Here is a 24,631-nt window from a genome sequence, read left to right as displayed (position 1 = left end):
GGATTCAAACTGCCGACCTTCTGATCGGCAAGTTCAAGGCTCTGTGGTTTAACCCGCAGCGCCAAACCCTTGCTTTAGCCAAAAAGGCTTACAGAGATCAGGAGTGAAAAGCCAAGAGGAGCCACAGATAGGTTTGATCAGTCATTGCCACGCAGGTTTGAAGAAATTTAAGTTTAGCTATGAAAACCAAGCAGGAGAAAATAACAGGAAAGGACCGACAACCTAAGTGCGATTTTGCCGATGGAATAAAACGGTCCCAAAGTGCTGGGGAATCGTTGCAAGTTTTCAGTACTTTCCACCCGACCTGAGACATCCCACCAGAGACGTCAGCAGCCAAAATTTATTCCATTAGCAAAAAACTGAACTTCTACCCAGGGCAGTGTCCAATTTCCGCAGGCTTACACACACACACACCCCTCCCTGTGTTTCCAAATCCCTCACATTCCAGTCACCTGGGCTCTCTCCATCAGTTTGCTACCGGCAAAGGGAGGGGGGGGGGAAAGGCAGCAGTCAAGTTTCTGTTTGCGGAATGGGGCCTTCCCTGAATAGAAGGAGGTCTGTTTGCCAGCCTCGGGGTCTACAGAGGACATTCTTCGCCCTCAAAGCAAGACCGAAGCGGGGAAGGGCCGGGGGGGGGGGGAGAAACACGGAGTTCATCATTAGGGCTCTTTGATGCTTGTTGCATCGAATAAGTGCGCAATGTTCAGAGAGGCACACGCCTCCCATCACTTCAGCCAGACAGGAACTGGAGGTTTTCCCGCTGCAACTGCCATACGTTCCCCTGCTCCTCTCTCGTCTACCCACTGTCTCAGTCAAAGCATCGCCTGCCAAGGTTAAACCAAGGAGGAGAAGGCTGGCTGCTGCAGAGTGTTGTGAAAAAAATCTGCCCTTCTTCCCCTTCTTTATCAACGACTTGGATGATGGACTCAAGGGCATCCTGATCAAATTTGCAGATGACACCAAACTGGGAGGGGTGGCTAACACCCCAGAGGACAGGATCACACTTCAAAACGACCTTGACAGATTAGAGAACTGGGCCAAAACAAACAAGATGAACTTTAACAGGGAGAAATGTAAAGTATTGCACTTGGGCAAAAAAAATGAGAGGCACAAATACAAGATGGGGGACACCTGGCTTGAGAGCAGTACATGTGAAAAGGATCTAGGAGTCTTGGTTGACCACAAACTTGACATGAGCCAACAGTGTGACGCGGCAGCTAAAAAAGCCAATGCAATTCTGGGCTGCATCAATAGGAGTATAGTATCTAGATCAAGGGAAGTAATAGTGCCACTGTATTCTGCTCTGGTCAGACCTCACCTGGAATGCTGTGTTCAGTTCTGGGCACCACAGTTCAAGAAGGACACTGACAAACTGGAACGTGTCCAGAGGAGGGCAACCAAAATGGTCAAAGGCCTGGAAACGATGCCTTATGAGGAACGGCTAAGAGAGCTGGGCATGTTTAGCCTGGAGAAGAGGAGGTTAAGGGGTGATATGATAGCCGTGTTCAAATATATAAAAGGATGTCACATAGAGGAGGGAGAAAGGTTGTTTGCTGCTGCTCCAAAGAAGCGGACACGGAGCAATGGATCCAAACTACAAGAAAGAAGATTCCACCTAAACATGAGGAAGAACTTCCTGACAGTAAGAGCTGTTCGACAGTGGAATTTGCTGCCAAGGAGTGTGGTGGAGTCTCCTTCTTTGGAGGTCTTTAAGCAGAGGCTTGACAACCATATGTCAGGAGTGCTCTGATGGTGTTTCCTGCTTGGCAGGGGGTTGGACTCGATGGCCCTTGTGGTCTCTTCCAACTCTATGATTCTATGATTCTATGATTCCCTTATGGGGTATCTATAGAGTCCTTAAGTGGGTTCCCTATCGGTAGGCAAAAATAACAGAGGCCAACCAGAGAATATTGAGAAGCTAAGCAGCTAGTAAGCCTGATTTTGATTGAACTGTTGCAACAGGGTGCTCCCCTCTCACGCAGGAAAGGAGGAGGACCCAGAACCAAGGTGTGTCCACCCTTATATAGACATTTTAAATTCCCTGGAGCTCAAGACCACCCCTCCATACATCATACATACATCACAGAAGGGGTGTAACCCAAGACCACCCCCCACAAACATCATACCTACATCACAGAAAAGGCGGTCTACAACAGAAATTTGAACGTTGTTGTTTTTCCTGCCTGCCAAGTTATCTGATCATGCCTTATCTGATTGTCTTTCCTGGCAGTCTGCCCATTCCTTTGAGATGGTGATTTCCCAATTCCTGAGACAATGGGGAGGTTGCCTCACCCCCTCCCTCCTTGCAGAGAAAACATTTGGTCAGTTTGGGAGTCAAAATGGTTTCAGGGCGGTCCTCCTGTGCTGCTCCAGACATGTGGTCCACACATCTTGGTTGGCACATTTATGAACATTTATTTTATATATAAGACCTTAAATTTTTTATTACAAGAGTCAATCTGATAGAAAATAGAAGCATTGCCCCCCAACCCCACCCCACCCACCTTTCCCCCTCCACCTCTTTCCCCCTTTTCTTCCTAATGTAACACTAACGTCTCAACAAACGGAACTGATCTGTAGAAAATGTAACTTGAAAAAAAGAGACATTGCACACACTTTTGTAAACCAAGAAATCTTTAATATACAGCCATACCTCTTGTTACGTTCGGTTCAGCTTACGTCTTTTCAGGTTGCGTCCCGCGGCGACCCAGAAGTACTGGAAAGGGTTACATCCAGGTTTCGCCGCTCGCGCAGACGCTAAAAAATGAGGTCACGCGCATGCGCAGATGCGGGTTGCGTTCTGCTCATTTTGCGAACGGGGCTCGGGAACGGATCCCATTCGCAACTAAAGGTACCACTGTACAGTGGTACCTCGGGTTACATACGCTTCAGGTTACAGACTCCACTAACCCAGAAATAGTACCTCGGGTTAAGAACTTTGCTTCAGGATGAGAACAGAAATCGTGCTCCAGCGGTGCGGCGGCAGGAGGCCCCATTAGCTAAAGTGGTGCTTCAGGTTAAGAACAGTTTCAGGTTAAGAACAGACCTCCAGAAGGAATTAAGTACTTAACCCAAGGTACCACTGTATTATAATATATACATGTACATACACACACACACACACACACATTTTTCCGTGTATTAGACAAGGGTTTTTTTTACTCAAAAATCATGTCAAAAAACTGGGGTCGTCCTATACACGGATAGTGGCATGGGGGGGGGGAGCTGTGCCCTGCTGGGGTGATGGTGTGCGTGCAATTCCCCCTTTAAAAAAAGCCCAACAACTTTGGGCCATCTCCCTTCATTTTCTTTAAATTTAGTCCCCCAAAATAGGGGGCGTCTTATACATGGGGACATCTTATACACGGAAAAGTACGGTGTGTGTAAGCTTTTCTGCCTCTCTCATGGACATCCAATCCTAGAATTGTAGAGTTGGGACCCGGAGGGTCATCTAGTCCAACCCCCGCAATGCAGGAATCGCAACTAAAGCATGAAAAAAGAGTCTACCACCTTCTGAGGAAGTCAGTTCCCCTGTCAGAAAGTTCTTCCTGATGTTTAGTCAGAACCTCCTTTCTTGTAAAAGAGAGTTCTTCTTGCAGTACACAGTTTAAACTGTGGAACTCCCTGCCACATGAGGCAGGGATGATCACCAACTTGGGCTGCTTGAAAAGAGGATTAGACAAATTCATGGAGGAGGAGAGGGCTATCAGTGGCTACTACCCAGGATGGCTATTGCTCTGCCTCCACAGTCGGGAGGCAGCAATGCTTCGGTATTGCAGAGGGGAGTTCGAATCCTGATCTTGTGTTCGAATCCTGGTTGCTGATTTCTCACAGTCATCTGAGTGGCTACCATGAGAACAGGATGCTAGCAGTTCCAGCAATTCGAGTGTTGCAATAAAGGGAGAAAATGTTTTCTCTTCCCACTTTCTCCAAGCTATGGATTATTTCATATCCTTCTTCTGTCATGTCACCACTTGCATTTTCTCTGAACTTAAAGAGTCCCAAGCCCTGCAAATATTTCCTCATGCAGAGGGTCACTCCATCCCCTCGATAATTTTGGTGGCCCTTTTCTGAACCTTATCCGACTCTGCAATATCCTTTTTTGGGTGTGGTGACCAGAACTGCGCAACGGTCTTTCAAATGTGGTTGTACCATAGCTCCGTATAACGGTACAGTGGTACCTCGGGTTACATACGCTTCAGGTTACAGACTCCGCTAACCCAGAAATAGTACCTTGGGTTAAGAACTTTGCTTCAGGATAAGAACAGAAATCGTGCTCCGATGGCACAGCGGCAGCAGGAGGCCCCATTAGCTAAAGTGGTGCTTCAGCTTAAGAACAGTTTCAGGTTAAGAACGGACCTCTGGAATGAATTAAGTTCTTAACCCGAGGTTCCACTGTATTATGATTCTTCATTCACTGCCAGACATCCCGGCTCCTCTCCTGCACAATATCCTTTCTCCACAATGTGTTGCTCAAAGCAACTTGCAGATGTCAATGACAACACAAAAACACAACCAAGAGGACACAAAACTACCAAACTGAAAACACCAGCAAGAAAACGACAACGCCAGGAAGGGCGGCACCCGTAACAGCACCCTAAGCAGCAACAGAGTCAGAAGCTGGTTTAAACAGGAACGCCTGCAATTGCTAGCAGAACACACACAAAGAAAGGGAAGACTAGAATCTGGGGCTCATGTTTCGCTCTGCATTTCTAGACAGCGGGCAGGCTATCCAGGTCTGGGTTAGAGCACTTTTCTTCTTATTTCGGTTCTGCCTGGCGCTTTCCATGCGAAAAACAGCTCTTTCCCGCCAAACAGGGCAATCTGCAGAAAACCCAAATTGCTGTTTGTTCCAATTCAGCGTTAAAGAGCAGGTTTTCCTGGGGAAAGGGGCAGGGGTTAGGGGGAGCGCCCAGCCCAGGCCGGGACAGCGTGGATCTGTGCCTTAGAAAGCCTTTTTCCGCCATATTGCTGCACTGGCATCATGGTGCGTGTGAACATTCTGGCAGATGCTCTTAAAAGCATCAACAATGCTGAGAAGCATGGGAAATGTCAAGTTCTCATCAGACCATGCTCCAAAGTTATCATCCGGTTCTTAACCGTGATGATGAAGCATGGTGACATAGGTGAATTTGAGATCATTGATGATCACAGAGCTGGGAAGATTGTTGTTAATCTCACAGGCAGACTCAACAAGTGTGGTGTGATCAGCCCCAGATTTGACGTCCAAGTGGCAGAACAACCTGCTACCTTCACACCAGTTTGGGTACATTGTGCTGACAACTTCAGCTGGCATCATGGACCATGAGGAAGCTAAGCGAAAACACACAGGGGAAGAATCCTGGGATTCTTTTTCTAAACTTGTAAAAACAGGCAAACTAATAAATTGTTCAAATAGGGAAAAAAAGGGGGGGGAGAAAGCACAGGGCGACAGGGAAGCGGGGAGGAGTCCCTAGTTTCTTGGAGCAATGGTATCCCAGCAGTGTTTGGAATTAAAGGTAAAGGTAAAGGGACCCCTGACCATTAGGTCCAGTCGTGGATGACTCTGGGGTTGCGGCGCTCATCTCACTTTATGGGCTGAGGGAGCCGGCGTACAGCTTCCGGGTCATGTGGCCAGCATGACTAAACAGCTTCTGGCGAACCAGAGCGGCGCACGGAAACGCCATTTACCTTCCCGCCGGAGCAGTACCTATTTATCTACTTGCACTTCATGTTTTCGATACTAGGTTGGCAGGAGCAGGGACCGAGCAACGGGAGCTCACCCCGTCGCAGGGATTCGAACCGCCGACCTTCTGATCGGCAGGTCCTAGGCTCTGTGGTTTAACCCACAGCACCACCCGCGTCCCGTTTGGAATTAGCCAGGCACCAGTTGTATTTGCCCCTGGCGTCCAGCCACTTGCAACCAAGTGAAGATGCCTGGGTGTCAGGATAGCACCTGACATCTCCGCCATCCGGGGATCATTGAATCTGGACTGTTTTTGCACACTAATACCACATCCCGTAGAATTCTATCCATTATATTTTATCAGCATGATCGGAACCAATTTCAGGAACCGAAAAGCTTTTTCTGGCAACCTTATCAAGAGCAGTAAACAACGTTAATTGTTGTCGCTTGTCTCAACGTCCCCCACCGCACTGCCCTGCTCACAGCTGTGAAGAATATTGTTACATTATGAATGGTACCTTAAGAAAAAGAGGTAGGAATAATCCAGTATATACATGGGCTGTCCCTGGATCAAGGGACTTTTCTTCTTTTAGTTCTCAAAGTTATTAAGCATGCTCAAGGTTGTCATCTGAATTAGTCGAATGTTTAACTGAGGATAAATCACAATCAGTCCATCATTTGAAAGGTGAGACCATGGGTAGTCAACCTAAGGCCCGTGGGCTGGATGCGGCCCAATCACCTTCTCAATCCGACCCGCGGATGGTCCAGGAATCAGTGTGTTTTTACATGAGCAGAATGTGTCCTTTTATTTAAAATGCACCTGTGGGTTATTTGTGGGGCATAGCAATTTGTTCATTCCCCCCCCCAAAAAAATATAGTCTGCCCCCCCACAAGTTCTGAGAGAATGTGGACTGGTTCACAGCTGAAAAAGGTTGCTGACCCGTTTTTATGCCTTCTCAATCTCTTTCTCTCATAGAATCATATAATTCTAGCATTAGAAGGGACCCGAAGTGTCATCTAGTCCAACTCCCTGTGATGGAGGGGTCGCAGCTGGGAACTCGGTCAGCAATGGGGGTGACTCCTGCTGTAGCTGGTGTACAACACTTTCCAGATAGCTCATGCTGAACTTCAAAGAATTCAGGGTGTTCTTTGGACCTGTACACTCTGGAAATCACAGCTGGCCCATCCCTACCAGAGTAAAAAACACTGTTGAGCTTACATAACCCATAGCTGGTGTTTGGGTGACCCGTCAGTTCCCACCATAATAGGATACCCTCCAACACTCCTCAGACCCTCCTGAAGCCCCCATTTTTTGTATCCCCCCGCTGGACTGGCCCCCTGCTGAAAAAGTTTGCTGACCCCTGGGTAAGACGTATGGGGTGCTGGCCGGATCCAGCAAGCTGCTCTGATATTCTTCTTTTATTGTTAGTGTGGGATGGCAGCCGTCAGCCTCTCTGAAAGCCACATTTCCCAGGATCCTTTAGGCAAAGCTGTTCACGCTCAGAAACACATTAAATGTGCAAATGTTTGCAGTAGAAGAACGGGGATCATTTTATCTGGCTCTCCTGGTTGGGACGGGACAGACCAGTTTGGCTCGATTCAAATTTCCAGGTAGAGCAAAGGCGAAGCATTTCTCCTCTAGGTTTCAAAAGCTGATCCCAGAGGGCATCAGCCTAGTGTCAGATCTTATCAAGAACTGAAATCACTCCTGCCCAGTGGCTGGTGCAATTCAGAAGGGCAGTTTCCATCCGTTGGGCCTGGGAACTACAAGAATAGTTGCACGTTCCCAAGAGTCACCTTTTTTATAATAATGCTTTATTCTTTTTTCCAGACAGAAAGTTACATTTGTTACTCAACAACTCTATTCCAATTCAACAAAACTAGTGACTTTCTGCTCACCCAACACTGGTGTTTATAACCCAAATTACATACAATTGCATTTTAAGGTTCCATCTTATCTAACTGCATCCTCTCTAACATGTTTCTTAATATGCTCTGCTATTTTCTGACGCTTCAATTTCCAGGCTTCTTTAAAAGATTCTATCTTTTATCAGGGCCATCAGTTTTGCCACCTCTGCAAATTCCAAGAGTCGCCTTTTAAGAGGATCACTAAATCAATTCAGATAATGCAAAATGCTTCAAGGATGGGGAATCTATGACCCTTTCGGTGTTACTAGACTCTGACTCTCAACAGCCCCATTGAACATGGCCAATAATAGTCAGGAGTGAGGGGAGGGTACAATCCTGCAACATCTGGAGAGCCACAGATTCCCCACCTGTGCTGTAACAAAACTGTTGGGCATTGTGAATGGGCTTTGGGCTTGTGCGCAAACCTCTTCGGATTCCTTCCTTCCACAGTTTGAGGGAACCAGAGTTTAGTGTGGCCTCCATAGGAAGTAAACTATGGTTTGATAGACCTGGTGAAAAAAAGGAAGGAGGAAGAAGAAGAAGAGCATATCAGGCCAAGAAACCATTGCATCTCACCTGGGCCACTGCGCTCAGTGAAACTTCTGCAGCATGCGTTCAAGGGGAAGGTCTAGTCTTAGCAAACAAATTTAATACGTAATTCAGCACTTGACGTGCATTCTGCTACTAATCCTGGCAAACAACCACATGCTTCAGACATTTTATGGCGCTTAATTGTATTTAAACAATTTTATTTTTTGATTACTGAAGCCTTTTCCACCCTGGGCTCCTTTGGAAGGCAGGACAGGAAATAAATAAAGGTGCGTCCCTATTGTTCTCCTCCTTGATATGATGTGGGGCTGAAACAAGAGCTGATGGCCTAATCAGACTTTGTAAACCTTCACAAGGCCAGCCGCCTCACAGATCTGTAGACTGAGTCAAGGGACATATAACCCTTTTCTCCTCTGCCAGGTGCTCTCCTGAAGTAGAGTATTTGCTGGGGGGGTGTGGGATTCCTCCACTGGCAGCTTCAGGGAAGAGATAATTCCCCAGGACTTCAGCAGGAGAGAAAAGGGTTAAACTTCTCACCTGCTCTGATTCAAGGATTCCCCACACAGCTGGTGCAATTTGCATTTCTCAAATACCTGCAGGTTTCAAATACCCAGTGCTTTTTTTTGGGGGGGGGGGGGACGGACGCTACCCCTAAACATTTTGTGAATCAAAGTTTGGCCTCGTTGAGGGGCAGTATTTCAATATGAGTAGGAAAATGAGAGTACCCCATAACATTTAAATTTTTTTAGAACAAAAGCACTGAAAATACCTAAATGCAAAGATCAAGTTTGGCTCTTACTCAAACTTGGAGCAATATAGACCAAGTTTAGGACTGCAGCTAGGTTTTTTCAGTGTTTTAGAGATATCTCTAAACATGTGGGAAAAAAGGCTTATATGGCTCAGGACCTCAATATCTTTAGGACCACCTCTCCCCATATAAACCGACCCTGCGCTTGCCATCTGAGACTCTTCTCTTATGTCCCCCCATCCCAGAGAAATTTGGAGGGTGGCCTTTTCTGTAGTGGCTCCCCGACTGCTGTCCTTTTCCTTATCAATATTTGAATCGCAGAAAAAGGGAGGGGGGAAATCAAAATTATGCTGGGCCATCACAACCCCTTTATTTTGGGGCATGCTTGACATTTTATCTCGCAACTTTCCCCATACCCCTAAAGGTAACATTTGCAAACTCAAAATGGATCATTTTCAGCCTGTGTGTGAGTTCTCCATTGCTATGTGGCAGGTCTTCTGCTGGTCTGCACTGGGCTACTGTGAGTAGCAGACTCTTGAGGCTAGCCCGGACCCTTGTTCTGAACCAGCAAGGCTCCACTTTTCAAGAGCCTCTGCAAATTGAGAATTCAACAATCAGAAAAGAGGCAGCTGGAATGAGAAAGATAAAACTGCACACAGCAGAGAGAAAGAAGAGAAGCACTCCATCAGCTCAGCTGAGAAATCAGCACCTTCTGATTTTTCCTCTCCTTGGTCTGTTTCAATTCCAGCTGGTCATTTCTAAGAACTTCGGATCCAAGAACTAATGTCTGAGTTTGCTTTTTTCCTCCTCCCTCCCAACCTCTTTTCGTTTTGTGCTGTACTTTTTAGAATGTGAGCCTGAGAGCACCTACTCTAGCATCCTGTTTCCAACAGTGGCCAACTAGGTGCTCCCAAAAACCCCACAAGCAAAGCAGGAAAGCGATGACCCTCCCCGTTGATTTGTCCTGCAGGAATCGGTATCTGGAAATACACCTTGTCTGAACATGGAGGTTCCATTTAGCTGTCATGGCTAGCTACTCAGGAAGAAACAAGAAGAGGTCAGGGATAGCAGCAGCAGTCATCTGAGCATAAGTCATTTATCTTCTAGGGGGTCTTAGCAGATCACAAACTTGAGTCCACAGTGTGATGCAGCAGCAAAAAAAGCTAATACTATTCTAGGCTGCTTCAACGGAAGTCAAGTGTCCAGATCAAGGGAAGTCATATTCCAATTCTATTCTGCCTTGGTCAGACCACGTCTGGAATACCGTGTCTAGTTCAGGGCACCGTAATTTAGTTAAGAGTGTTGACAAGCTGGAACCTGTGCAGAAAAGTGAGACCAAGATTAACAAGGGTCTAGAAACCAAGCCATATGAGGAATGGTTGAAGGAGCTGGATATGTTTAGCCTGGAGAAGAGGAAACTAAGAGGAGATATGAGAGCCATCATCAAGTATCTGAAGGGTTGTCACATAGTATTTTATTCTGTTAACCACCCTGAGATCTTTCAATGAAGGGCAGCGTATAAATTTAATAAATAAAACATTTTTTTTTAAATGGAAGATGGGGTGAGTTTGATTCTAGGTCGTGCTTGTGGCATTTTGGGAGGCCTCTGGCCAGTCTAGGAGCCCTCCAGATGTGCATTTATGCCACACATGACCTTGTTTTCAATTTTTTTTTTTGCTCTTGCAGAAGTTTCAGGGCAAACATACGGCAACTTCCTGCTGAAATCCTGTAACTTTTCTTACAGCAAACGTTCTGGGATTATTCTTAATTTTTGTCCTGCTTCTGTTGCTCTATCGTGTGAGAGCTTCCCTCCAGACGGCAATCGTGCAACAGCATTGCAGCAGCATCACAGAACAACTGATAAAGCAGACTGACTTGTGGACGGTCCAGCATAAATCCACCACTAATGCCGCTGATCGCCGAAGAATGGATGCTTTTGAGTTATGGTGCTGGAGGAGACTCTGGAGAGTCCCATGGACTGCAAGAAGATCCAACCTCTCCATTCTGAAGGAAATCAGCCCTGAGTGCTCACTGGAAGGACAGATCCTGAAGCTGAGGCTCCAATACTTTGGCCACCTCCTGAGAAGAGAAGACTCCCTGGAAAAGACCCTGATGTTGGGAAAGATGGAGGGCACAAGGAGAAGGGGACGACAGAGGACGAGATGGTGGGACAGTGTTCGCGAAGCTACCAGCATGAGTTTGACCAAACTGCAGGAGGCAGTGGAGGACAGAAGTGCCTGGCGTGCTCCGGTCCATGGGGTCACGAAGAGGCGGACACGACTAAACAACTAAACAACTAAACAACAACAATGCACAACCATTGCATCAATGACGCAATGCAGAATGCGCCTGTAAATAAAGGAAAACCCACCCTACTGGTCTGAAGGGGCCCTTGATTCAGCAGGAGGGCTCTTCACACAATCTGAACTTTTTCTCATTGAGTGAGCAATCCCTGCTTGGGAGAAGACTCTGTGAGCTAGATGCAAGAGTTTAAAACAGAAGGACTCTTGTACACTGCAGCACGTCAAATACAAGATGAATATGGAAGGCACAACTTTAGACTAGCAAGCTTTGTGCCAACATTTTTTTTTAAAAAAATATTTTTTTGGAAAAAAACAACAACATACCACTATGTTTCATCCACTGAAGAAAATTACAGAGGTTGCAGAGACACGGTCTGTGATGCAGCCAAAGTCAAGCACAGTTGGTTTTCAGCAAGACTTGGGGCTTCACTGTGGCTGGATCAGGCCATCGCCCTGCGTTACGCTAGGCTGCAGCCTGGCAAAATGAGAAGGAATGGGAAAGGAAAACTACAAGCCCAGGAAAATCTGCCCTAAAGCATAAGGGAGGTACTATCCATTTTTTCTCCCCCACCCCCACTCTGAAGATTTATAATGTGCAAACAATAAGATGTGCAAAACAATAAAAATAAGATAAACTGCAAAAGGTGATGCACTCAGAAAATGAAAAGCAATAAAGCCGTATCTACAGTTGTACAATATTTCTTTAAATGTCTGTGGCTGTAACCAGGTGACCTGTTTGTTTGGCATTCATCCTGGTCTGCTTCAAGGGAAGATAAGACAGTGTTGCGTTAAGCAAATGTTATATTACACTTTCCAGTGAATTTTTCTGGTAGTTGCTTCTGGGGAGATTAGATGGGCGTCGCGTCAGGCCAAGTGTCACTCTGATTCTTCCCACACTGGCAATTTCCCCGACCACTTTCCTTATCGCAAAATGTATTATCTTGTCGGGGAAGCGGGTTCCTTGTGCAAGACCTCTCTGTCACCCACAATTGTGCAGCCTGGATTTGCCGATATGGGAATAGCGACAGTCTGGAAGCGCCCTAGGCCATCCTTCTGGGATCGCCTTCTTAAACAAAAGCGACTGTCCCAAATACCAAGGTGCTCAGCTCTTGTCTAATTTAAGTTGGCAACTTATTCCAGAAAACCTTTGTGTAGTACATTTCCAGGGATTTAAAAATGTGGCACGTTCCATTATCCCAATAAAGAGCTTCGAGGTTCTTTCTTCTTCTTACAATCGAGCAGTATTTAAATTGCATAAAATAAATAAATACGCTTTACAACATCCTTGTAAGGTAGGCCAATGCTGTAATCCCCATGTTTCGGAAGACAAGCTGAGGGCAAGAGAATACCGTATTTTTTGCTCTATAAGACTCACTTTTTCCAGACTTCCGGGGTGGCGCCATCGGTAATGGCGGATTCCCTCTGATCTGGAGGGACCAGCTCCACAGGAAACGGGTCTTTCCCGCTACGGCGAAGCGGGGACCCTTTCAAAAATCACAGGCAGGTGAAGCCTGTGACCATGGGACTCGGCGGGCACCTTTAGCGCCCCCCCAACCTGCAAAGGAACCCACTAACGGGCTCCGGAGCGAAGAGGGGGAAGTGGCGCGGTGCTGAAAGTCAACTGCTTCTTCCGTGGAGCAAAGCCGCACAGCCGTTGCCGGAGAGCGCTGCCTTTTTCCTGGGACAATTTGGCTTCTAAAACAATCACCCATGAGTACTTAAATTTTGGACAATTGGACTCTAAATAAGGACTTGCGTGCAGAAAGGAAAATTGGACTTAAAAGTTTATTTCAATTTGGCACTGAAACGGGAAGGTCTAAACAGGAAGTCAGCCTTCCGTTTCTTTGTAGATAGATTAAGCAAAGACATGGCAAACTAGAGCTCAGAAAATCGCTTGTAAAGGACTAACTTTCATCATTTAAGATTGTTGAACCCCCTTCGGAAGCAGGAGAAGAGGGGGGGATTTTTTCTGAACTGTTTAAACCTGCAGAAGTGAGTGTAAAGTAAAGTAACTTTCCACCGTCTTGGTCCTGGAGCGGGTGTCAGGACTGACGTTTTTTGAAGCTCATTGACCAGAGACAAACGTTTTTGACAGATAGCTAAAAGAAGAGAAACATAGTGATTCCATTGTTCCCCTTCGCATTTTAAAGGAACAAATATTGACAAAATATCTGAAAAAGGAAACTTTGTTGTTAGATTTGTCTTTAAAAGAAAAGAACAAATAGAAGTTTTTCCCCTAGAGGGAGCCTGTGAAACTGTAACTAATTCTGAATCGGGGAGCTTGCAGCTGTTACAGATTACGATCGTGGGAATAGACTTCTGACCTTGCAGGACAATGTATTCAGAAGCTCTGCTGTGTGCTCTCTGTAAAACAAGTGCCCTACTGGAACAGCTACATGAGAAGACGGACTTGATGACTGATGCAATCAAAAATTTTGAACAGGCAGTGGGAAATTATATGGAGCCCACTCAGGAATTAAATCAGGAGTGTGCCCTGACAGAACAGATGAGGGAAGAGGATGTTGCTGAATCTTGGGCGCCAGAGATGGAGGGAGCTGTGGCCCAGCAGGAACATGAGCTTTTGGATTTGACAAATGAACTTGGAAAAAGCCAGATTTGGAAAGATAAAGTTTGGTTTGGTTTGGAAATGGGGGGTTGGATAGACCCCCCTATGCAGGGATGTTTGGACTTTTCAAGTCTGGCAATGGGCCGTGAGATGTTTGGGGTTGTGGGGGCTCTTAATTTTGGAGAGACTTTGAAACATGTTCTTAAATACCATATGGAGTTTAGTGTGGACTATGGAAAAGGGGCTGATTTGTCGAGAAGGGTCAAAAACATTGCTAAGCTGGAGTTCCCACGAGTGAAAGGAGCAGGAGACAAAGGAAAATACAGTTATAAATATGAAGAAGAGCCGCGGAAGGGACATGGAAGGGACTTAAGGGCCTCGGATATAAGATTACCAGGTTAATGCGCTAGATTGATGAGATAAAAATGACTGACAAAACCCGGGACCAGGAGGAAGAGACGCTGGATGAAGATTGAATTTTTTTTTATTTCTTTTTTATTATTAGGATTTTTTATAAAACTGATGAATTTTAGAAAAATGTTGGAACGAAATTATTTGGCTTTAGCAAAAATGTTTAAAGAATCATGTAAGAATATTATGGTTATGAGAAGTTGGTAAAAATAAGATTTAAGTTTTAGGTTTTAAGGTTTTCTATAGTAAGATAAGATTAAAATAGATAAAGGTAATGTAATGACAGAATATTATGAAATATGGAAAGGATTTGCTGCGACAATTAACAACTAGGATACCAAAAAAGGGAGGAGGAGGAGGTCAAAGAAAGAAGGTAATGACAGTTAAGGATTTGAGAATAATGGATTTGTTTTTAAATGTTTGTGATATATTTTTGTCTTTTGATTAATTTGTATTGTTTGATGTGGTTTGTTTTTTCTTTGTTTTTTCTTTCTCTTTTTCTACCTTGTTTTCTTTTGTAATTCTAAAAATTTTTCAATAAATATCATTAAAAAAAAAAAAAGACTCACTTTTTCCCTCCTAAAAAGTAAGGTGAAATGTGTGTGCGTCTTATGGAGCAAATGCAGGCTGCGCAGCTATCCCAGAAGCCAGAACAGCAAGAGGGATTGCTGCTTTCACTGCGCAGCGATCCCTCTTGCTGTTCTGGCTTCTGAGATTCAGAATGTTTTTTTCCTTGTTTTCCTCCTCCAAAAACTAGGTGCGTCTTGTGGTCTGGTGCGTCTTATAGAGCGAAAAATACGGTAGATCACCAGCACCCAGTCAGTTTGCGGCAGAACAGAGAACACTCTTTGTGCCCCTGCCACTCTCTCTAGCAGCACCTAAGAGCTCTTTTCCCAACTGTGACTCATGTCCTGCAGTAACAGATTTTTAATAAAAAAGGGGGGAGCGGCTGCCAGCATTTGAGCATGCCGCAAAACTGTGTACCCTGACCTGAAGCCCAACATCTGGATGTGGAAGCATACTCTGCAGAGATGAAAAAAAACATTTTGTGCATGGTCAGAGGCACCCTCCACGTCACACAATCTAAAGCCTGGCATTTGGAAACAAGGGAAGAATGCCAATTTATTTTAAACCAGTGCAGGAATCGCCCCCACCCCCTGCTCTTGATAGTTCTAAAACCTGGACTCTGATTTGGTTATCAATTAAATCTGTGGCATGTGGCTCCTTGTCCAGTCTTAATGCAAACCCCGTCCGCGGTCATTTTTTACTGGTATGCTAAGATAACCAACCTTTTTTCAAAGACAAGTTAGTCTTGTTTTCAACACGTCATTTAAGTGACCCTATGAAATTCAACCTGCCATTATTTGTACTTATTGCTACAGCTGATCAGCTGGAGAATTTTGAACGGAGGTCAGTTATGTATATTTATCTACTTTTATTTACTGCGTCTATATCTCTCCTTTATTTCCCAGGTTCTCCCCCTCCTCATTTAATCCCCACAACAATCCTGTGAGGTAGGTTAGGCTGAGAGAGGCAGCCCAAGGGCACCCCATGTGACCCCAGATTCATGGAATCACAGTTGGAACAAGGGTCATCTAGTCCAACCCCATGAAATCCCAATGTGGGATTCGAACCCACGACCCAACTGAGCTATCCCCACAGGCTGAGTGGCCATTTGAACCCTGGTCTCCCAGATCTTAGTCCAATGCTCTAACCTCAACACCACACTGGCTCTGACGACACAAAAGATAAATTATTTTTATTTTTATTTCGGTGGGGAAATCCACCTTTCCAGCACGTTACTAGATTACTCTTCTGAATGCTGCCAATCCTGGAAATTACACAAGAGGAACAGGCAGCTAAATAGCTAGAGCTTACTCATACAGTTCCTGCCCTGACCCAGCCGCAGGTGTGTGGCTTTCTCTCCAGTTGTGAAATTAACACTTTCTTTCCATCAAAAGTGAAATAGAGACCCTCAGGCCTAATGCGTTACGGCTGATGCTTGGAAAGAAATAAACGAAACTTCAGCCTGGAACGATGAAATGAAACCTAAAAAGGCTAAATCTTGTGCAAGGGGAAGATAAGGAAAAGCCCTTCATAAGGGGAATTTCCTCCATATGTGGTGGACTTGTACTAAGGTGAAAGCCTTCTGGGATATTATATATAATGAATTGAAAAAGGTATTTAAGTATAATTTTAATAAAAATCCAGATGCTTTTCTGTTGGGGTTAATTGGTGAGGAAATTTAAAAAAAAGACACAAATTTGTTCATGTATGCCACAACGGCTGCAAGAATACTTCTGGCCCAGAAATGGAAGCAGCAGGAACTTCCTACATTGGAAGATGGGCAGATAAAGATGGTTGAATATGTGGAGTTGGCAAAGCTGACGGGGAAGATCCGGAATCAGAGTGACGAACTGTTTCAAAAGGACTAGAGCAAATTTATATCTTATATGAAAGAAAACTGTAAACGTTTGAAAACGTTTGTAGGTCTGAGTTGAAATGTTTGGTAATGTGAAAATAAGGAGCTAATTTGCATATAAGGAGGTGAATGTCAAAAGAAGATATAAGGTAAAAAAGTGGCTATGGAAATGCGAAGAATTGGTAAAAGAGTTTGGAAGTCATAAAGAGGTAGGGAAGGATTGCTTTGTGTGAGCAATGCTTTAAGTCAAGGATTTGTGTAATGAAAATGTAATGGAATATGGAAAACTTAATAAAAATTAAGATAAAAAAGGAGAAGCCCTTCATAGAACCATAGAATTGTAGAGTTGGGGGTACCCCAGGGGTTATCTAGTCCAACCCCCTGCAATGAAGGAATCTCGGCTAAAGCATCTATGGCAGATGGCCATCCAACCGCTGCTTTCAGCCAGCAGTTTAGATCCCAATGCACAAAATCTCCCCTGTGGCAGATTTGCCATTTCCTGTTGCTCTATGCAAAAAGAACAAAAGAAAACAGAAAAAACGTAAGTCACCCGCTCAGAAGCTTTCAGCTATAAAACAGGCTGTGGATTCTCATCCATGGAACCAGCAGCGGTTGGAATTAAGTGACAGCAGATCTTTAAAGGAGATATTTAGGAGGGACAGTGTGGTGTAGTGGTTAGAGCATCAGACTAAGACCTGGGACATGAAGGCTCAAATCCCCACTTGGCCATGAAGGTCTCGCCTTGGGCCAGTCGCTGCCTCTCAGCCTAACCTTCCTCACAGGGTTATTGTGGGGATTAAATGAGGAGGGAACCATCTACACCACCCTGAACCCCTTGGAGGAAAAGGTGGGATAAAAATGCAGTAAAATAATTAAATAGGAGGTGTCAAAAGACACATCCAGACAACCTAGTTATTGAGCACCCATCTTCATTTGTTGCAGGGAGATTGGAATGTGTGTTCTATTTGATGAGTGGGTGGCGCTGTGGGTTAAACCACAGAGCCTAGGACTTGCTGATCAGAAGGTCGGCGGTTCGAATCCCCGCGACGGGGTGAGCTCCCGTTGCTCAGTCTGTGCTCCTGCCAACCTAGCAGTTCAAAAGCACGTCCAGTGGGAAAGTAAACGGTGTTTCCGTGCGCTGCTCTGGTTCGCCAGAAGTGGCTTAGTCATGCTGGCCACATGACCTGGAAGCTGTACGCCGGCTCCCTCAGCCAATAAAGCGAGATGAGCGCCGCAACCCCAGAGTCGTCTGCGACTGGACTTAACAGTTGGGGTTCCCTTTACCTTTACCTTAATTCTTATATCTATATAACCTATCCATTCTAAAGGAAATCAGCCCTGAGTGCTCACTGGAAGGACAGATCTTGAAGCTCCAGGAATTTGGCCACCTCATGAGAAGAGAAGACTCCCTGGAAAAGACCCTGATGTTGGGAAAGATGGAGGGCACAAGGAGAAGGGGACGCCAGAGGACGAGATGGTTGGACAGTGTTCTCCAAGCTACCAGCATGAGTTTGACCAAACTGCAGGAGGCAGTGGAAGACAGGAGTGCCTGGCGTGCTCTGGTCCAGGGGGTCACAAAGAGGCGGACACGACTAAATGACTAAACAACAACAATTCTTATATGTTTGCGGGGAGGTTAGAGGGATGATGTGTCAAAAGCAAGTGTTCCAAAAGCAAGTGTTCCCTCCGCACTGCCCTTTCCCTTATCCTTTTCACATCTTCACTTTCCTTATCGCAAAAAGTCTGATCTTCCGGGGAAGCAGGTTTGTTGCACAAGACCCTCCCAACCAGCTATTTAATGATGCAACAGCAGCGAGAACGTTGGTAGCAAGTCATTGGAAAGGAAATTATTTCCCAACAAAAGGGGAATGGCTAAGTAGACTATGTGAGTACCTGGAGTTAGCAAAACTGACTTATTCAATAAGGTATAAATCAAAAATTATAATTCAGAAACAATGGGAATGCTTAAACGAATATTTATACAAGCAGGGCTCAAATATGGAAGTTTGGTTGTGCCTAGACTAACCTTGTGAAGAATATAGAGAACATAACTATTTGACTGATTATGAAAGAATCTAAGGAAGGGAAATGATTGAAGAACAGATGTAAAGGCGAGAAAGATAACTAAGAGACGTGTGCTGAAAGTCTTTTATAATATTTTAACTAAGATTTATATATTGTAATGCTTGAAGCATGAATTTGGTAATATTATTGGTTATAAAAAGTATTTTCTTTATTAGTTTGCGTTTTGGAAAACATGTATATAAAATGTGTTTACAGTGCTATGTATTGCTTTTTGTTTCTTTTTCCTTTTCTTGTAAAATTCAATAAAAAATAATGATGATGATGGAACCTGACTGTGCGGCAGGTGACCGAACCCCTCACAAAAACAGCCACCACTTCTCCGGAGCGCCATACAGAGACGGTGCAGAGAAGGAGATTCTCCTCCGCTCCGTTCTCAATCCTTCCGATTTCTGGAGGTTGTGCAAACTTGTCCCAAATCCACTCGCCCCTTTGTTACAGGAGGAAGATGCAGATTTTGCTGCAAATTCACCTAGAGCTAAAAAAGACCCAGGAGCCAAGATACACCAGCAGCCTGACATCTAAGGCAGCTTCCATCTTTCCCTAACAAGTAACACAAGATGGTGAGTCCCTGGCATTTCCTGGTAGGACTTGGGATGCCCCCTGTCTATAAACCCTGGAGAGTTAGCAGTCAACGTACAATACTGAGTAAACCAACAAACCCCCGTGTTGCAAAATACGAGTCAGCAATATCAAAAGCAACACAATGGCCAGAAACAATTGCAATGTGAAAAACTTTATGAAATAATTCAAAATATTGTAATTTTCTGGCCATTGTGTTGCTTTTGATATTGCTAATGTACAATACTGAGCTTGATGGACCAAACTTATCCTGTGCAAGGGAGCTTGCAAAAAGGTTGGTGCCAGTGGTCTCTTCTTATCTTTAGCCACGATGAACAGAAGGTCTGTTGTAGTTCATGAACACACCACGGGCCAGTGTTCTAGCAGACCCCCTAAATGGACCTTGATTTGATCCAGCGAGCAATTGCTCATGTTTCGAAGCAAGAGTTTCATACTCTGGATCGCTGAGCAGAAAATCAGTGGCAGCTCAGTTGTTAAACTGGATCCACACTGTTGCAGGATGTGCAACACACCAGTAGACTAGTATCCTAGTCTCTCTTTAAAATAATAATAATAATGAAGATATAAATAAGAGTTTGGCCACTTGTCCTTCACTCCAACCACCCCTGCAAACAATCAGCATCATATTTTGATTCGCAGTTGCTCAAGGGATGGGCTAGCCTTATGACGACTCTGCGAGGTAGGTTGGGTTGAGAGTGTGTGACCCCCCAGCACCAAGTCATCCACAGAGCCCTTTGGGTGAAAAGAGGCTTGAACACAAGGCCCCCCCCCCCCACACCTGTGATCCAATTACTCGGGAGTAACCCCCACTAAATATAGGAAGACTGCTGCGTAATCATCAGACACAGGATCACACCATAAATCGTAGGTCTCATTAATCTTTTGATTTCAGGATGAAAACCTCAAACCGAGAAAATGCAAGGCTGGGATGGAAAGATAGGGTTGTTTCTGAGATGGATCCGTTACAGGAAACTACAGTTAGCAAGCATCTTTGGCCACCAACTTCTCTCTCTCTCTCTCTCTCTCTCTCTCTCTCTCTCTCTCTCTCTCAGCTGCATTTCCTAACTTCCTAAATGCATTAAAACTCCTACCCATTGATATACTGTCAGCTAATAAGAGAAAATATGAAGAACTTTGCCGGAGCAATGCAACTCATATGCAATGCATATGACTCTCAGATCTGCATTTCCTAACTCCCTAAATGCATTAAAAGTCCTACCCACTGATGTAGAGGGTACCTCGGGTTACATAGGCTTCAGGTTACAGACTCCGCTAACCCAGAAATAGTACCTCGGGTTAAGAACTTTGCTTCAGGATGAGAACAGAAATCGCGCGGCGGCAGCGGGAGGCCCCATTAGCTAAAGTGGTGCTTCAGGTTAAGAACAGTTTCAGGTTAAGAACGGACCTCCAGAACGAATTAAGTACTCAACCCAAGGTACCACTGTACTGTCAGCTAGATATATTGTCAGCTAATAAGAGAAAATATGAAGAACTTTGCTGGAGCAATGCAACTCATATGCAATGCATATGACTCTCAGATCTGCATTTCCTAACTTCCTAAATGCATTAAAAATCCTACCCATTGATATACTGTCAGCCAGTAAAAGAAAATATGAACTTTGCCGGAGCAATGCAACTGGCCCATCGAGTCCAGTAGCCTGTGCTCCCAGTGGCCAAGCAGACAGACAGCACAGGGAACCTGCAAGTGGTATCCGGGCGCAAGAAATCTCTCCCCTCCCGTGGCGTCCAAAAACCGGCATTCAGAGGCGCACTGCCTGACAGGGGAGGCAGAACATCTACACTGTGGCCAGAAAGCCACTGGAAAACTTCCTTTGTTTCTGTCCTGAATCTCCTATCCTTCAGCTCCCTGGGTGACCCTGTGCCTTAGGATTATGAAAGCCGGAGAAAAACGTCTCACTGTCCATTTTCTAGACACCATCTCAGACATCTTTCCCATTGTTCCCCCCAACCCTTTAATTCGCTTTTTCTCTGCACTAAGAATTCCCAAACGCTGCAACCTTTCCGGAGGGGGTGTCGCCCTTTTCTGAACATTTTTCCAACTCCACAATAGCCTTTTCGAGGTCCAAAAACCAGAAACGCACACGGCATTCCGAGCCAGGTCTCGCCACCAGGGCAGCCTTAAGATATCGCCAGTTCTGATTCGGATCTCCTCTTTAACAAATCCCCTAGTATGGAATGTGCACTTTGCACCCTGCAGGGTTTCAACATCTTCATCCAGCCACCCCCAGGCCCACTTAACTTGTCGCCTTTTGTTTTTTACAAGAACACTGAAGCCTGAGCATAAAAAAAAAAAATTAAATGGGATGGGGGCGAGTGAAGCAAAGCACAGAAAAGATGAATACAGTGGTACCTCGGGTTACAGACGCTTCAGGTTACATACGCTTCAGGTTACAGACTCCGCTAACCCAGAAATAGTACCTCGGGCTAAGAACTTTGCTTCCGGATAAGAACAGAAATCGTGCTCCGGCGGCACAGCAGCAGCAGGAGGCTCCATTAGCTAAAGTGGTGCTTCAGGTTAAGACGTTTCAGGTTAAGTACGGACCTCCGGAACGAATTAAGTACTTAACCCGAGGTACCACTGTACTGGGGTGGGTTACTCTGAAAGCAAGAGCTGGAGTTGAAGAAAACCACTCTGCTCCACGCTTTTAATCACAACCCCTAGGATGGTGTTTTAGCAGGAAAGGCAACTGAAGGAGGGAGGATGAGAAAAACTCACGCTGAAAAAAGAAGAAGGAAGAAGACTTGGATTGGGATGCTCAGTTTAGCCAGCGAAAGATGGGAAGGAAAGAGGCGATTCTTCAAACGCGCGTCTTGGAGAGCAAAAAAGGGACCCTCGGAGTTGGAGCAACGCACAGCTGGAAAAGGTGCAAATCAAAGAGGTCTCGTTGGAAAAAGAGCTCCACTCACCACTGGAACATGCTGGACGCCTCGGAGCCGGGAGAAGTTTCTCTGGGTTGGAGGAGCACAAAGAGAGGCGTCTTGGGGTCCCCACGCGGAGCGCAGGCGGCGGCGGCGGCGGCTGGGGAAGGCACCAGCTTCTGAGCCGGAGGAGAAGTGCCTCGCCGCCGCCGCCGCCGCCCGACCCTCCTCTCGCTCGGCCGAAAGGTGGAGCCAGCAAGGAGCGCGCCTCTCGCCCGCAGGTGCTTAACCCTTCCGCCGCTGCGGGGCTCCATGTGCGCGCGCGCGCGCGCCCACCCACCCGGCGGCTGCTAGATGCGAGCGAGCGCATCTCGGAGAAGGAGCTTCCAGGCAGTGCCGGATTGACGTACAGTATAATAAATAATAATAATAATAATAATAATAATTTATTATTTGTTCCCCAGCCACTCTGGGCGGCTTCCAACGAAGAATAAAAATACATTAAAATGTCACACATTAAAAACTTCCCTGAACAAGCTCTAGTTTAGGGCCCAACTCTCTTGGGGGCCCCCAAAAAATTTAAAGGAAACAAAAACTGGATGTACGTTTCCAAAAGATAAAACAAAAAACAAATAAAATAAAACCCGTGTTTGCATTATTAGGTTTGTTATGAATAAAAATTCATTTTAAGTTAATAATTACTTCACTATTAATATACTTCTTCTTAATTGTATTTCAGTTCAACAGATACTTTGATAAAATACATGTTTTGTTATGTGCAAATGGCTTTAGATACCTATTAGGTCCATCAATTGCCACATAGCATATATTCATCACAAAAAACGGGACACGGGTGGTGCTGTGGGTTAAACCACAGAGCCTAGGACTTGCTGATCAGAAGGTCGGCGGTTCGAATCCCTGCAACAGGGGGAGCTCCCGTTGCTCGGTCCCAGCTCCTGTCAACCTAGGAATTTGAAAGCACATCAAAGTGCAAGTAGATAAATAGGTACCACTCCGTCGGGAAAGTAAACAGCATTTCCATGTGCTGCTCTGGTTTGCCAGAAGCGGCTTAGTCCTGCTGGCCACATGACCCGGAAGCTGTACGTCGGCTCCATCGGCCAATAAAGTGAGATGAACGCCACAACCCCAGAGTCGGCCACGACTGGACCTAAAGGTCAGGGGTCCCTTTACAACACAAAAAATAGCGACAATTTGTTGTTGACAAAGGACAGCTGGACATATAAAGGGCCCCGTTACCTTCAGTAGCTTAGGGCCTCATCAAACCTAAATCTGGCCCTGCTTCCAGGCTGCAAGCTTGCAGCTCACACAGCATTCTTCGGCAGAGAGTAGAATTGCATGGCCGGCAATCATGACCTGCTTTTGGAATTGATTTTTTTAAAAAGAATTTACATCACCGTGAGACCTGGGAAGGGGAGTCAGTCTACAGTGGCGGGTAGTTCCGTCGGTTACAATCGCAAATACTTTTTTGTTGTTGTTCAAAAAAGCAATCATAGAATTGTAGAGTGGGGATGGAAGCCAAAGGTCATCTAGGCCAACCCCTTGCAGTGCAGGAATCACGGCTAAATGGGTTGAATTACTGCAGACTTGGGCAACCCAGTTCCCTCCAGGTGTGTCTCTGGGGCCAATGGGAGTTGTACTCCAAAATATATGGGCAAAGGCTGCGTTAGGAGGTGGAGGACTTTAAAAATATACACATATATTGCTTTCTCTTTTAAGATTTTGTCTTGTTGGAGGGGGTGCTGGGAGGGGAGAACTGCTTGATGTTGAACTCCAGCTCCCATCAGCTCCAGCAAGTGGGGGTCAGTGGTCAGGGATTATGGGATTTGTAGTCCAGGAACATCAGCCCTGGTTCTCTTCCTAATCTAATGCCACTTTCCGTGTTGGAAAAGCCAGCTGTAGTCAGTTAAAATAAATTGTTGTTGTTGTTTAGTCGTTTAGTCGTGTCCGACTCTTCGTGACCCCCTGGACCAGAGCACGCCAGGCACTCCTGTCTTCCACTGCCTCCTGCAGTTTGGTCAAACTCATGCTGGTAGCTTCGAGAACACTGTCCCACCATCTTGTCCTCTGTCGTCCCCTTCTCCTTGTGCTTTCCCAACATCAGGGTCTTTTACAGGGAGTCTTCTCTTCTCATGAGAAGTATTGGAGCCTCAGCTTCAGGATCTGTCCTTCCAGTGAGCACTCAGGGCTGATTTCCTTCAGAATGGAGAGGTTTGATCTTCTTGCAGTCCATGGGACTCTCAAGAGTCTCCTCCAGCACCATAATTCAAAAGCATCTATTCTTCGGCGATCAGCCATCTTTATGGTCCAGCTGTCACAGTTAAAATAAATACGTATGTGTAAAAATAGTTAATGCATGGGAAAGCTGGCCACTGTGAGAACAGAATGCTGCGCTAGATGGGGCTTTGGGTCTGATCCAGCCAGCAATGTATCCAAGCAAACATTTTTACAGATGACCCAACCTGTTCTTCCAGGTTAATGAAAGCAAGGAGCAGCA

At 45.5% G+C, this 24,631-nt stretch overlaps 1 protein-coding gene, 1 long non-coding RNA gene and 1 pseudogene across 5 annotated transcripts in view; 2 read left to right on the top strand and 1 right to left on the bottom strand.

Annotated features, from left to right (window-relative positions):
* The window catches only part of B3GNT7 (UDP-GlcNAc:betaGal beta-1,3-N-acetylglucosaminyltransferase 7), a 90,163-nt gene extending 67,854 nt beyond the window's left edge, over nucleotides 1-22,309 (bottom strand). For all 3 annotated transcript variants that reach the window (XR_013986872.1, XR_013986873.1, XM_081007526.1), the window contains exon 1: nucleotides 22,165-22,309. Coding sequence is in view for 1 of the 3 variants with exons in the window: in XM_081007526.1 (XP_080863652.1) it covers nucleotides 22,165-22,175 (11 nt within the window). In the remaining 2 variants the exon portion in view is untranslated. The remainder of the gene's footprint in view (nucleotides 1-22,164) is intronic.
* Nucleotides 1-24,631, top strand: part of LOC308478189 — a 208,400-nt gene that overhangs the window by 61,375 nt on the left and 122,394 nt on the right. The window lies entirely within an intron of this gene.
* Nucleotides 4,958-5,407, top strand: LOC308477801 (small ribosomal subunit protein uS8 pseudogene; annotated as a pseudogene). The gene has a single exon. The product of its transcript is annotated as a small ribosomal subunit protein uS8 pseudogene (transcript).

This window comes from Podarcis pityusensis (genome assembly GCF_964106645.2).
Source record: "Podarcis pityusensis genome assembly, chromosome: 5".
NCBI lineage: Eukaryota > Metazoa > Chordata > Lepidosauria > Squamata > Lacertidae > Podarcis > Podarcis pityusensis.
The sequence above is the reverse complement of the archived record's forward strand: the minus strand, read 5'-3'. Positions and strand labels throughout refer to the sequence as shown.